A 15956-nucleotide genomic window follows, 5' to 3' on the forward strand; every position below is an offset into this window, starting at 1 on the left:
CTGACATGCAAATACTAATGCGATATTTGTTTGAAGTAAAAATACGTATCTAGTTTCAGCGTCTGATCGATTTGATTTATTTGTTCTTCATATATCATGTTAGCATTGTATTGGACATTTAAACGAACAAACGACGACAGGTGTGATTAGTTAGATTGATTTACATGATATTAATAACAAATACGCTTTCTTTTTTCTCATATCTAAGAATATATATATCGAGCAATTTTGCAAGACCTACCCTTAATTATGAATTCAATTCTGAAAAGAAAAGTGTGATCGTAGATATCTGCGATATTATATCGAGTTTTTTTATCAATAAAAGTCGCCAACAATAATTCAAATAAATCATCAGTCAAACATACTCTTAGGTAAATTAACGTGTTTATATGTCGTAGTCTTTTTATTTCTTTAATATTGATATATCATTCTCATTTAACTTAAATATAACTATACGCATAATAATAAGAATTAAATGTAGAATGTCACAACTTAATTATGCTATTTGCATTTGTACAATCCTTTAGAGCAAACAACACGTAAATATTGAATCCCAATTCCTGTTTGATTAATATGTATTTAACACCCCGCTTTTTAGAACGAACAATATAACAGCGGCAGAATTATCTGTCAAAAATGCATTAGTTCTGTAACACGAATTTACTCGCTTCACGTACCCGAAATGTGCCCTTTTACTCACCATCGTTCTTAAAAAAAACAAACAAATATTAAAACGTAAAATGTTTAAGGAAGTAAACCAAAGTGCATCCCATTTTTACTTTTCAAATGCAATAATCATATTATTGAAAATACAATCATGCAGTGTCATTTTTGTCTTGCATTCATTATGATCTACGAGCAAACGGCTATATAATGATTGATAAATTATTGTTATGTTTGTTGTTTTTTTTTTTTTTAAATATATATATTTATTCATCAATACACAATACACTTACACGCATGGAGTTATAACAGAAAAAAATACAAAGAAAAAACAATACTACAAACATCTGTCGAGAGTCTTACAAGAGACTGTAGCAAAAAATAATTTAATACAATTCGACAAAATATATCGAAGCATAAAGATGCATATTCAGACTACAATTTTAAATGAATTATCTTAAAAAACTATTCCAAGTTGTTCTAAAAGTTTCTATTTGATTTTTATTGAAAGCAATTATCTCCTCAATTTTGAGCCTATTCTGAAGAAATGTTATAAAATGATTAATATTGGGTATATTGTTCTGGCACTTACTTCTAAAAATATAAAATTTTGCCAACAATGTGATAAAATTAACAATCTGTGACATGTTCGAATGACCTGTTGAAACGTTACAGAAGCTTATATGTTCATAATCAAAATATGAAATAAACGGCAAGTTCGCTGTTTGTTCGATATACACTTTAACACCGTTCCAAAAATGTTGAATTACAGGACATTCCCAAAACATATGCACATTCGAATCTACTGACATACTACAAAAATCACAAATATTGGATTGTGTTAAACCACATAACAATAGATAGCTATTGTTTGGAATAATTTGCATAATATATTTATACTGGAATGATCTTAGCTTGGTATCATGTGTCAGTCTAAATGGTTGAATAAACAATTTATTCGTTTGCATTTCTTTGTTAAAATATAGTTCCCATTTAGCAATTGCCTTAATTGGATTGATCTGCTTTGACAGTACGAGTTTTTGATATACTAATTTACAAATTTTAGTTGACTCTGAAATTGATGAGAGAAAATATTCTTGCGGTTGATTACTAATGTTTTCAGATTTCAGCTTTTCTTTCCATTCTAGTGGCACACTTTTTATAAGACTAAAGTATTTTAGAAAATCTCTGGTACTTAACCCGTACAAGTTTTGTAATTGCTCAAAACTATAAAATTGCCTTGTTCCATAGTCGTATATTTGTTCTATATGGTTGATTCCTTTAATATGCCATTCTTTATAGAAAAATAAACCGTTTGAATTTTTTATAAATGAATTATTCCAAATAATTTCTTTTCCGATTTGTGCGATTTTATTTTGTGCGTTAACCTTATTCCAGACCTTTAATATGTCCTTTAAAAATACTGAACGAATGTTTAGTGTGTTTATATCGTCAGGTTTGATGCGATTCTTTAAAATAAAGTAATTACCATAATTTTCTAGAAAAATACTGTATAATTTGGTTATTTTTGATTCAGGTTGATGTATAAATCGTTTAATCCAAGTAGATTTGAGACCATCCACAAAGCTATCTATATCAATCATTTTCAAACCGCCGTTTTCATATTCCTGTATAATTTGATCACGTTTTATCCTGTCGGGTTTATCGTTCCACAAAAATGTGAACATATTTGTTTTTAAGGTTTTCATTTTATTTTCGTCTGGTCTTTCTAAAACTGTAAATGGATATATTAGTTTTGGTAATGCAAAATTATTGTTATGTTATTACTGAAATAATACATCTGACGGAAAAAAATCTTTGCATTCAATACCGCTCTCTAGACCTTCGAATGATCCCCAAACAACTATAAAGTGTATGCCTTTTGACCTAGGTATAGACCAAGCTATCCAATGTCATACATCATCGGGAAGAAATCATTAAATCAATTAGGTGATTGCGTTGCGCTATTTAAACAAACCATGGCTCTAGTACGGCCTCGCAAAAATAGTTTATACAGTGAACTTAAAATGTGACCATTCAATATCGATTTTATTGAAACTATTCAGTTTATGTAAACTACTCATTGATGAAATAAAGTTAATGTTTTCAGACTTAAATATTTTCTATTGAAAGATAGAAACATAATTTGATGATAATGATGCCTATTCGAAAAAGGAACGATGAATACGATCACATTCAGCACTGCATTTATTCATTTTCTTAAAGGTTATATCGATAGTCGATCTCGTTTGCACAATTTAAAGAATATATCTTACAATTCAGTATGATATTGAGTTCGACCTTTACACAGTTTAATAGCAAAGAACAGGTAAAATGATGTTTGATTTCAAACCCGGCTATAATGTAAGTCATGTATTTATGTAGTACAACTTCATTAGTGCATTGAATTCGATTGGAAAGAAAGAAATTTCAATATGGCCAAACATAATTCAAGTCATTACATACGTTAGATTTTTGTGTAATTGAGCACTTAAAATACATGACGATGTGTTTACACTATTAATTTGTTCTAGACCAAGGGCACAGTAATGCTCGATATGTAGAATAAAGTTGAAAATCGTGGTGTGTAACCCTAAGGTGAAGGTTGGATTTTTATTCACCGGAAAAATAATAATAAAAAAATGATATAAAGTGATAAAATAAAGTGGATGTTGGAAATACTTTTAACTAAAAGGTATGCTGTGACTTTATAATAGATGATGCTGAATGATGCTTAATATAAAACCATAGAATTTACAGAGAAAACTGCGTTTAATCAATAAATACAGTCCTCGACGTGTATGTCCGAAACTATACTGTGCAAAAACAATAAGGTAACAGAAATAGATAGTGAAAACACTATTTCAAAGACGATAACAAAGGTAAAGGACGAACAAGACAACGAAAAAGAAAGTTAAACAAAAAGAAGCGAAGCGCTGTCAAGCACAAGTGAACTAGAAACCAGCATGTCAGAACAAGCGACGCCCAATAAAAGCAGTAGAAAACAACAGAAGAAGAAATCAAAGAACATCGATGATTCGATTAATGAAAACGATATCGAGCCACAAATCATTGATGACGAACGAACTGAAGTCATAAAACAGATGAAACAAATGAACAGCAAACTAGAACGAGTAGAATCCGCGATGAAGAAAATGGATACCAGGTTAGAAGGTACTATTAAAAAAGGTGACGGTACAATTAGAGAAACAATCAAGGACCTCTTATTAGAAATGAAAGAAGAGCTTTTGAAGTCAATGGTTAACATAATATAAGTATTAGATGATAAACATAGACCTTTAGTAGAAACATTAGAAAAGAGCATAACAGACATAAAACAGGAAAGCGACTTAATTGTTCGCAAAGCACAAAGAGAAGAGCAAATGAGAAAACAGGGTGAAAATGATGCTGAGCAATATAGCAGACGGAACAATATAAAGATCAAAGGAATACCGGATCCAGACCCAAATTAACCAGCAACAGAAACAGCGACAAAAGTGATACATTTTTTCAAAGAGAAGAAAATAGCTGAGATCTCAATGAATGACTTTGATATCGTACATTGAATACCGAATAGAGAAAACAAAAATCGCGACATTATTGTTAAGTTTGTCTCCAGATTCACGAAAGACCAAATCATACGAAAAAGAAAACTGCTGAAAATTCGAACTTTTACGTGAACGAAGACCTGACGAAAATAAATTTGCAAGTCTTAATGTGCGACAAGAAGAAAATGATGGTTGATGTGAAAGATGCCTGGACCAGCAATGGGGTAATTAAATACCGGGATCAAATGGGACATGTACATACAGTGAAACAGGACGAATACCAGGAATGGCGAGACTTGCCATGGCCGAACCGCAGACAGTAAGACAAAGGAGTATACTCCTTTTTTGAACAGTATACATACACAAATAAACTCTATGCTCGTGAAAAGTCATGTGCGTTATACATTCACAAAATGCTCGTGCAACATTCTTAACCAATCACATATAAATTCCGATCTGTATAAGATGTAAACCGTTATTGTGCTTGGAATAACACACAATAAGCAGAAATTGTAAAGCGGATTAAATTAATCCGTGCACAACTTAAATATCTATTGAAATGTTATTACAGTAAAACCACTTCAACGTTTATTGTATGAATGTAAAAAACAAGTTTAAAATATATGTAAAATTAAAAGAATAATTTATATAAAAATACTCTATTAAAACAACATTGGAGTTTTATGACCCCATTATATATTTTTAATGTAAATCAAAAGCCTTGTGAGAAGCTTGATACATTTGCTTTGGACAATTTAAGCCTCTACACACGGGCTGTAGTGGTATTTATTAGATATTGCTCAACATGAAACCATAAAAAAAACTGTTTAAAATGAATTTAAAAGTAAAATAATAATTTATACAAAAAACTCAATTGAAACAACAGTGGAGTAGTATGACCCCATAATATGTTTTAAATGTACCAAAAGCCTAGTGAAAAGCTTGATACTTTTGCTTTCGACAATTTAAGCCTCTACACACGGGCTGTCATGTTATTTACTAGATATTACTTACTTGCAAATACATTTATTAGTATACTTTAGTCGCGAACGATATTTAAGTAAAACTGTTCACTACTCTAATAGTGAATCAAATAAAACAATCAGTAACATTTCTTGTTGGAAAATTGTCAAATTTTTACGTACAAATAAAACGCAACAAATGTATTATATATAAACGTATTGCAATTGCTAATGATACTTTATTGTAAAACTTCTGGATGTTTTTGTACATACATATGTGTGTCAATCGTTTTGTCTATCTGTCTTTTGTGAATATTACTAAAACTGCTGTGTGTTTTTTTGTACATGCATATGCTTGTGAGTCTTTTTGCATAGCCGTTTTTTATTAATATTACCAAAACTGCTGTGTTGTTGGACATACATACGCTTGTTTATCTTTTTGTATAGCTGTCGTTCGTGTATATTACCAAAACTGCTGTGTGTTTTTTGTACATATGCTTGCTAATCTTTTTGTATAGCTGTCGTTCGTGTATATTACCAAATGAGATAATTGAATGTCTGTCAAAGTTCATTATATCTAGATCATGAAATGAGATTACACTACGTATGATTAAATTCATTAGTTGAACTAATTTCATTCTTCAAATGTAAATAACGAGCCCTAGGCCTGTAACTGCAAACAAGATACGTGGTTGTATCTACTACCATACTTACTATACAAAAACACATGTATTTTGTATAACTGCGCAAGGTTATATGTAACAAATGTGCTTTAATAGTTTGTTTTGTTTTTGTACATAAGATGTTATTTTTGAACCACAACCTCGCTATTTGCGAGAAAATACTTATTCGTTTTTTTTCCATGTGAAATACTATTTTAAATACCTTTCAAGGCAACGGAAAATCTTTATAGTGTAAAGCTCAATTAAGATGTATGTAGCAAAATATGTATATTACAAAATTGTATTTACATGTTAGATAGCTAAACAAAGCGCACAGCTTAGTTACGATGTATTTTGTAAAATTGTTTATGCTGTAAAATTGTGTCCACCTGTAAGACGTAAAATATTAATATTATTTTGATGCGATCTGCTCAACACGCATGCACACATGCTGCACACATACGCACACACACACGAACACCCGCTTACATGCATAAAACGCAAAAGATATTGAAAAATAAAAGGCAATAAACGTTAAATCCGCATCATATAGCAGAACGCAAGTATTTCCAAATCCAATCTAAATTAAAAAAAAGAAAACTTTGTAATAAAACCTCACATAACACAAACATACAAGAAAATATATCGTTACATATTATAAAACAGTCAAAAAATATAAGAAGACATATTCTAAACTCAGTGCAATGTGATAATTCTAATATATTATACTTAATATACAAATTGTTACATTGAATGTCAAGGATTTAGGAACTAAGAATAAGCGTGATGAAGTATTAAGCTGGCTAAATCAAAAGGCACTCGCTGTTGTTTTATTACAAGAAATTCACTATAATGCTCAGAATGCTAATACAAATTGGGAAGCTTCCTGGACAGGGCAATATTTTTTAAGTGGCGATAGCTCCAACAGCAATGGCGTCGGAATTCTTATTAATTAATCATGTAATTGTGACATAATTGAATAATTATAATTGAAAGAAATCATAGTTGGAAGAATACAACTTATACAACTACATATATCAGATAGAAACGTAATTTTGATTAATCTATATGCACCAAATAATGATGACGTCAATTTCTATAACACATTAGAGAATACTATACAAGAATACGAAGACGAAACATTGATATTCGGAGGTGACTTTAATGCCATTTTAGACTATAGCTGCGACAAATTAAATGGAAGGGATAATACTAACCATAAAACATCAAATAAAATAAATAATATCATAGAAAATTATGATCTGAGTGATATATTCAGAACAAAAAATCAAACTGCAAAGGTTTATACATGGCATTCCAACACTCACCCACCAATTTTTGCAGACTAGATTATTTTTTAATCTCAAACAACATCTTAAATTCCGTGTCAGACTGCCAAATACACCCAGGTTATCGCTCCGATCATTCTATTGTTAAAATGATATTAAATACTAACAAGCAAGAAAGAGGTCCCGGGTATTTTAAATTAAACAATTCGTTATTACTAGATACTGAATATCAGTCAAAAATTAAAAAGGAAATAAATTAAGTTGTGGAGTTTAATCAAGAAGCTAACCCAAACACCCTAAAAATAAACAGGAAAATGAGCTACTTCAAAATATTATAAACATTGAAAATCAGTTATTATCAAATTCAAACGATAATTTACTTTTAGAACAATTAAATAATGCAAAACAATTATTACATGAATTTAATGATAATAAAATAAAAGGTTATATGTTAAAGGGATCTTTTCACGCTTTGGTAAATTGACAAAATTGAAAAAAGTTGTTTCAGATTCGTAAGTTTTCGTTTTAGTTATGATAATTGTGAGGAAACAGTAATACTGAACATTAACCATGCTCTAATATAGCCATTATATGCATCTTTTGACGATTTTAAAACCTAAAAATTATAAAGCGTTGCAACGCGAAACGATTGAATAATTTGGAGAGTTCTGTTTTTGTCGTTAATTTTGTGAAACTACGAAGATTGCTTATATAAGGTATAAAATACGTCAAGAATGTGTACTCGGCGGAATAGCTCAATAGGCTAAAGCGTTTTTACTTCAGGACTCTGGCAGGACTCCAGGGGTCACTGGTTCGAAACCTTGTCCGGGCAATGTTCTTTTCCTTTTTTTAATTTTTTTCTTGATTTTTTACTGGAGCTTTTATGATCCAATGTTTACATTTATCAATATAAAGCATTTAATGAATAAGTTAAAAAAAATGCCAAAATCTGTGAAAAGGCCCCTTTAAGGAGGAAAACGGAATGGATTGAGGGAGCCGAAAAAAATACAAAATATTTCGCTAATTTGGAAAAATATAATTCTGAAAAGAAAACAATAAAACAAATAAATATTGACGAAAACAAAATATAAGAAAATCCTTAGAAAATCATACATCATATAAAAGATTTTTATCAAAAATTGTATAAAAAAGATAATAATATCGAGGAGAGCAGCCATTCGAAATTGTTTAACAACAATGTAAATAACATAAATAATTCGGATAATATAGAGCATCTGACAGAATACGAATGTGGAGAAGCCTTAAAAGATATGAAAAACAACAAAAGTCCGGGTTCCGATGGTATAACTGCGGATTTCTATAAAATATTTTGGAGAGATATAAAGAAATATCTAGTAAATTCACTAAATTATTCTTATGATAATGTAAACTTAACAGAAATTCAAAAACAAAGTATCATAACTTTACTTCCAAAAGGAGACAAAGATCTATAACTTTAAATAATTGGAGACCAATATCACTACTCAACTGTGATTATAAAATAGCATCAAAATCAATTGCAAATAGAATTAAAAAACACCTACCAACCATTATAGGCACAGAGCAAACTGGCTTTGTGAAAGGAAGGTATAAAGAAGAAAATGTACGATGCCTGTCAGAAGCTATAGAAAAAGTGAATATTTACAATGAAAATGGGCTAATTTTCTTCTCAGATTTTAATAAGGCATTCGACAGTCTGGATCATGAGGAACAGTTTAGCTAAATTTGGTTTTAACTCCGCAATTATTAATTGGATTAATTTGTTTTACAAAGATGCTAAGTCATGCATAACAAACAATGGTCACTTTTCTGAATATTTTAACATACAAAAAGGTGTTAGACAAGGCTGCCCGCTGTCCCCTTACATATTTATTATTTGAATAGAATTATTGGCAAATGAAATAAACACAAATGAAAATATCTCAGGTATAAGGGTGAACAATACAGAAATTAAACAAACGCTTTTCGCAGATGATGCATGCTTTCTTCTGGGTGGATCCAGATTATCTTTTGAGACCCTTATTGCAACCCTTGACAATTTTTAAAAAAATATCAGGCCTAGGATTGAATAAAAATAAATGCACTGTTCTGCGCATAGGACGTATGAAATTTTCGAACATTATTTTCTGTAAAAAACACAATTTTTCTTGGACATCGGAAAGTGCAAAAACGTTAGGTATAGCATTTTTGAATAACACGGACGAAATGACTGAGTATAACATCAAACCAAAGATTAAAGAGTTTAAAAATTGTCTCGCAAAATGGCAAAAATGGAAACTAAGTTTAATGGGGAAAATAACAGTTCTAAAAACATTCACCTTCCCAGAACTTATATATCCATTAACAGTTTTAAATAATCCAGACAATGCAATTATAAAAGATATAAAGACCTCAATGTTTTCATTTTTGTGGGATTATCAACCAGATAAAATCGCGAGAAACAAAATTGTTCAAAACTAAAAAAATGGGGGACTCAAAATGATTGATCTCGAAAATTTTATAGACGCGCTAAAATCAAGCTGGGTGAAAAGAATGTTATATCAACCAACTACAAAATGGGCAAAAATTTACAGTGACATGCTTGAAAATAATGGCAATCTCTTTATCTTTAAATGCAACCTAAAATCATCAAACGTAGACTCTTTGGAATTGAAATCTAAATTTCTAACTGAATGATTAAAAGGATGGTGCCGCGCGAACTATAAAGAAAAACAGACAATCATAGGAAAAGAAATACTCTGGAACAATTCAAATATATCACTATTGAATAAAACATTTTTTTACAAAACATGGTCCGATCGATGCATTACACAAATAGAACATACCTTTAACTATAGGAACAAACATTTGCATACCTTCACAGAGCTTCAAGAATTATATGATTTGCCCCGATCTGATTTCTTAAAATACCACACGTTAGATGGTTGTATACCAAAATGCTGGAAAGATAAAATGAACAATGAAGAAATGTCGTACGTGCCACCTAGTTACTTAATTAATAGAATAACCCCGACAACAAAAATATTTAAATTTACAAACGAACTGTTAATAGAGAATACACATATAAAAAACAACAAACAAGAACACAAATGGGAAATGCTTTTTAATAAACAGTTACATTGGGAATCAATATTTACTAATTATATTCAAATCACAATCGATTCATTCTTAAGAACGTTCCAGTATAAATATCTGATGAATATTGTTCCCAACAACGAAAGTCTGTTTAAATATGGCATTGTAGAATCTATTCTCTGTGATTTATGTTCAATGTCTGTTGAAACAAATATGCATTTTTTTGGAATTGTCCTAATGTTCATATTTTTTGGAACAACATTGAGACATATATATAGAAACTCAACTTAGCGTTTCTACTGATTTCAAATTGTCTTATGAATGTTTTTCACTTTGTAATATTTTTATCAACAATAGGAACTGCTCAAACTGTGTCAATTTTATTGTATTACTAGGGAAATATTTTATATTTAAATGCAAATATCAACGATGTCCACCAATTTTTGAAAGATTTTTGGAATATTTTAAATACGAAATAAACATCGAAGAGATAATCGCAAGCTGGGTAAAGGGTAAAACTGAAAAACATACTCAGAAATGGAATATTTTGTAATTTAATTCTGTTTTCTTAAATTTCAGAAAAAAAGAAGATAAATATGTTAATAGTTCTACTTCATATGCTTTTCTACTTGTATACGTTTGTGTCCTTTATTGTTCAAAACATACCACCTTTTTCATTTTTCATTTTTCATTGTCATTATCAATTTCATTTTCATGTATTCCATATGTATATATATATGTACTTTTCTATGCTAATTGATTATATGTGCATATATTACGTGATGAATAAAGTACTTGAAACGGGAAAAAAAAAAGAAAAAAGAATAAAGTTATGTATGCGGGTTTCTATGATATATATATATGGGAATCTGCATTCACTAACATAGTAACAATACCAGAAAAAACTGCTCACATATCAGAATTTCCCTTGCTTAGTAGTGACTTAAATTGCCTTTAGTAATCACAATTAGTTGAGTTAAAATTGGGTTTCAAGTACTGATATTTAATACCAGGTTTTTAATGCTTAGAATATTTTAAAACTTTCAACATTTCATATTCCTCGGGAAATTGAAACATTTCCAACACAATGTTTAAAGGTAAAGTATTGAAGACAAAAGGTTCAATTCTCTCTCCATAGTGTTTAATATAAAGAAGTGAATTGAGCATTACACAATTGTTCAAATTGTATCTATGATTTTGCATGTGCACAATTGTACAACATATAGATCGCATATGTGTTACATTAATACAAAACACATATCGGCCACATTCGACCGGCGCCATTCAGTACATAACTGGGATAGTATTAATAAATACAATGTTAATAGTAATCCACGTATTTAACGGTGTCAATACACATTTCTCCCAAATGAATGGGAACATGCTAAAGGACTATGTACCCAAATTACCTGACCATAATCACTTAAGCTAAAAAGAGTCATTGTCGAAATGTACAATAAGCTTAGGTAGGAAGGTATCTTAATTAAGGTAGCGCACCTCTAATGGGCACATATCCAAATATAATCTAATTAATTATTTTCTTAATCAGCATCATTTCACTGAACTACATGCAAATTTGTAGGTAGGCTTTCCATGCTTTTTAAAAAAATATACCGATTTTTTCAAAACCACCCCCACGCTCGGCTTTTGTCAAGTTTATTTTCACCCCTGGGGTGTATAAAAGTTCCATAATTCATTCAAATTTCCAAATATGGGCATGCAGTTGGTGTGTACAGATGCTGTAAAGGTGTTTAAAGTTTAAACAAGGTGAAATAAGTATTCTTTTACAGACATTTATTTTTTACAAATTATGGAAGAGCGCCATGAAGTGTAATTGATTTCAGCCAAGTAAAAATTGGGTCGGTTAAAAACAAAGTGTCATAAAATTCAAAATAGGTATCATTTAAGTCATATTTTAAACTTAGTTTTTATAGAAACACTATATACAGCAAAAATACCAAGAACTAGACAGATTTACCGTTTACTTTTTGAAATAAAAATAAAAATGCAACATGCATGGTTCGTATTTTCAACAGTAAATCACCCAATTTCGCCATAACGTTGTTTAAATTTTAATAATTGAAGAATGTGCATAAAAATTGCAACATATTTAACAATAAATATAGCTAATATGCCATATTAAATCAAATTACGTTAGAAAATAAATAAAACGCGTCGCAAAAAAGTATACGTCGTCGGCAGGATTCGAACCTGCGCGGGAATATCACAAAAGATTTCTAGTCTATCGCCTTAACCACTAGGCTACGGCACCTAATTGTAGGCTCTTCAACCTTCGAAGAAATCGCGGGAAATCATTAGAGGTGCGCTACCTTAAAATAAAATATTAAAGATTATATGCTATATTTAGTAGAAAATATAAGAGTGTTTTGCAATAGAAGAGGATAATTAACTTTTATAGTGTAAATATATCAGATACGTTTATTACCTGAGCCAAATCAAGTATAACGAAATAAGTTGATGTTGTAAATTGTGTACTTTCCATTACTGCGTGAATTGCTGATATAAAATATATCAAAACGTCTTTTCTTTATGGTAAATAAACACAAATCATCGAGGTCGCAACAGATCGTAAGGAGCTACAAACCTAAAACTGTGCCAAGAGTAATGTAGTTAACATCTACAGGGAATTGTTCAAATATTGTTAAAAGAACAATTAAAAACCAAACAGAAAAATATATTTTATATTGTTTCGTTTGTGGTTAGCCAACATTCGAAATAGAATTAAAACGCGTCTGTACCGGTTTTAAGCAATAATATTGACAATAAGTGTAGCGCTCACATAGCGTTAACAATATGCTGCAAAGTTCGTTGATTTAACTTTGGTTCCGTGTCAGGGATTCAAATCACGCAGTTAAGGTTCATTGGATATTCATTTAAGTTTTTTTCAAAATAAATAGTATGCATTAACAAAATAACATTTTAATTATTTTCGTAAAAGCATTGTGTTAATCTGTAGAAGTCCCGACTTTAATAAATTGTACGGACTAAGAAGGTTTATGAATCTGGTATTATTACAAAACGGACGTTTATATTCACTTATATATAAATATCTTTGCTATTGGTGCATACTGTCTTTAAATAATTTTGTTACATGAGGAATAAATAGTGTATATTATTACGCTTTCGTTTTCGCACTCTGTGATTGCGCTTGCCATACATCCTATATCAGGTATGAACAAAAGTCAAAGTTAATAATCTATTGACTTTAAATTTTAGACTTAAAGGGTAAATTAGTGTTGTAAGTTAAAGTTGTACTAGAGTGACATAAAGATCGAGTATGTATTAAATGTCACTAGTATTCCTTTTGTTATCATTGTTATTTAAAAATCGTCAATATCTTAAGACGCACAAGAATGACAATATACATTATTTAAAAAAACTAAAAGGAACTTTTGCAGACTGTTTCTGTGGCGACTACTTCATATGCATGTTTTAATTCTTACGCGTAATCTATTAACGTTCAACCGTCAGGGCTCAATTGAGTGACAGTGAAGTTTTAATAGCTTATTACAGGTTGCACATTAAGTATAACTCAGCATTTCTGTGTCTCAATTATGTCAATATATACCACAAACTACACAATTGATAGAATAACTCACTACCCAGTTTGTCAAAAACTAAACATAAAAAAGCATATTGTGTATATGATAGTATTTGTCGTATGTAGTGAACTTGTTCATATTTACTATTTTACTTTTATTTTACTTATTTTACACATCGATGGATTTCAATGAACATAATTTACAAAAAATGCTACATGTACATATTTATATTAAAGAAATTGCTCTTACTTATTGAAATAACTGTACTGACGTTCCTGAGGTCGTTTTTTAGAATAGGTAATACCGATCCCCGTTTTAATGACGAAATGTCTGTAAAGCGCACACTTAATTTTGTTCGATATAAACTGTTTAAATTGAACACTTTACGTCATGTTTATAACCTAACGTTTTAACAACAAAACTCAACACTTAACATTGCATGAACAGCAAGTTTGAAACTAGTATAAACTTTCTCAAAATACCAATACCCACATTGAGTATGAAGACTGAACTGTTTATCTCCAAGAGTAATGGTAATTCCACATTGTTTTACTTGGTCATATTGACATGTGATATTTATTCGATATATGATTGGCCCTAAGTCGTTGGATTATTTCCATATTTGGAGATAAGTTGTATACGTTCAAGTATAAAATAGATTTCTATGAAGAACGCTTTGAATGTAAGCATTCAACCAATGCGGATTGTATTGACTTTATTCAATAGCGTGTTCATTTATACAGATATAACAAAGCCTGTAAAGAACGGCCTCAATTCAAGTTTACCGAAAAACTATCAAATAACATTTGTTTTGTTTTATTCCGAATATCTTATTTCCTAACAATTTGTGCGTTCATAAACAAATATTTTCATTTTAATGACACGATTTTGTATGACTTCTTCAGTTTTAACGATTACTGTTTAGGTAAACAACCGGATAGTACTGCAAGTCGAGTGTAGCATTTTTAGGGAACGCCTATTAATGCGAATTAGTCATGCTGTTACTGGTAATGCTATTACATATATTTTTATGGGAAAAGCAACTATTTAATACTAAATTGTATAAGTATAGATACAATATGAATAATTGAAAGCGCATATCAATAGTGAAGAAAAAACACATTACGATGACACGATTATCAAAACCCCAGAGGAATCTGAACGCATGACAAGTCAAGCCATCGTTTATCGTAGTTCCAGAACATTTTTTATCACTTGAATATCACAGCGTGTCCATACAAACACTTTCGCTTGATGGACGTCCGATAAATATGAAATTCACTAAACGCCCGCCGTAATGCGTCTACTTATAACAAATTAAATACTTATATCCCATAATATCGCATACATTCGATGCACTGGTATATCGATAGTTAAAACAAACTGTGGAATACATAACACGTTATCTATTTATGATGCAAATCTATAGAGTATCAATTAAGTATTTCAAACATATGCATCCCCATAACGATAAACACGCATACAATTCAATCCATTATTTTGGTAAAGGATGATAAGTTATAACGGCCAAAACCACCACCACCACCACCACCACGACCACCATCACGACCACCACCAACTTCTGCTACTAATCCTACTATTACTACTACTTCTAAAATAGCTACTTCTACGATTACTATTATAAATGGCATAATTTTTATTATGAGAACAAATATGTTGAAGGATGTAGAGCATATATTGTTTTTACATTCTTTTATAAAAATGATATCTGTAAAAGGAAGATATGCTAGTATTGATTTTTGTGTGTTTATTCTTCTTACTGCCTTAATCGCGTCCTATGCAAATTACACAAAAGACGTCAACTAGCTTATCGGTTAGTTACATTTATAAACACACTATTCTACCTGGTATTATTTACCATGCTCACCGTCTTATGTTCTACGCAGACCGAAGACATTCAATGTTAACAGTGTTTACAAACAGCCTGAGCATTTCTAAATCGGTATGTATACCTATAGTATTTGAGAACTGTACATTATTTAGTTTATTAGCGTAAATGGTCATGAGAATAGCGGGTGAAACAACAGGTGCGGGAATAGTTAAATATATTTCTTAAACAACGTCAAATGTTAAAATCGAAAGCAGATTTAGTCGGACATATTTGTGAGTATTGATCTTCTAGATCACAAGGTGTATATGGGATCGGCGGGCATACTGCACTTTAAATGCGTGA

The 15956-nt window shown here is 30.5% G+C and overlaps 1 protein-coding gene across 2 annotated transcripts in view; it reads left to right on the forward strand.

Annotated features, from left to right (window-relative positions):
• Positions 1 to 15626: 15626 nt before the first annotated feature.
• Positions 15627 to 15956, forward strand: part of LOC127869435 (uncharacterized) — a 15128-nt gene continuing 14798 nt past the window's right edge. Inside the window, exon 1 of one of the 2 annotated variants that reach the window (XM_052412012.1) lies at positions 15627 to 15725. Coding sequence is in view for 1 of the 2 variants with exons in the window: in XM_052412011.1 (XP_052267971.1) it covers positions 15850 to 15886 (37 nt within the window). In the remaining variant the exon portion in view is untranslated. The other variant, XM_052412011.1, reaches the window with a different exon arrangement.

Source organism: Dreissena polymorpha, chromosome 2 (genome assembly GCF_020536995.1).
Source record: "Dreissena polymorpha isolate Duluth1 chromosome 2, UMN_Dpol_1.0, whole genome shotgun sequence".
NCBI lineage: Eukaryota > Metazoa > Mollusca > Bivalvia > Myida > Dreissenidae > Dreissena > Dreissena polymorpha.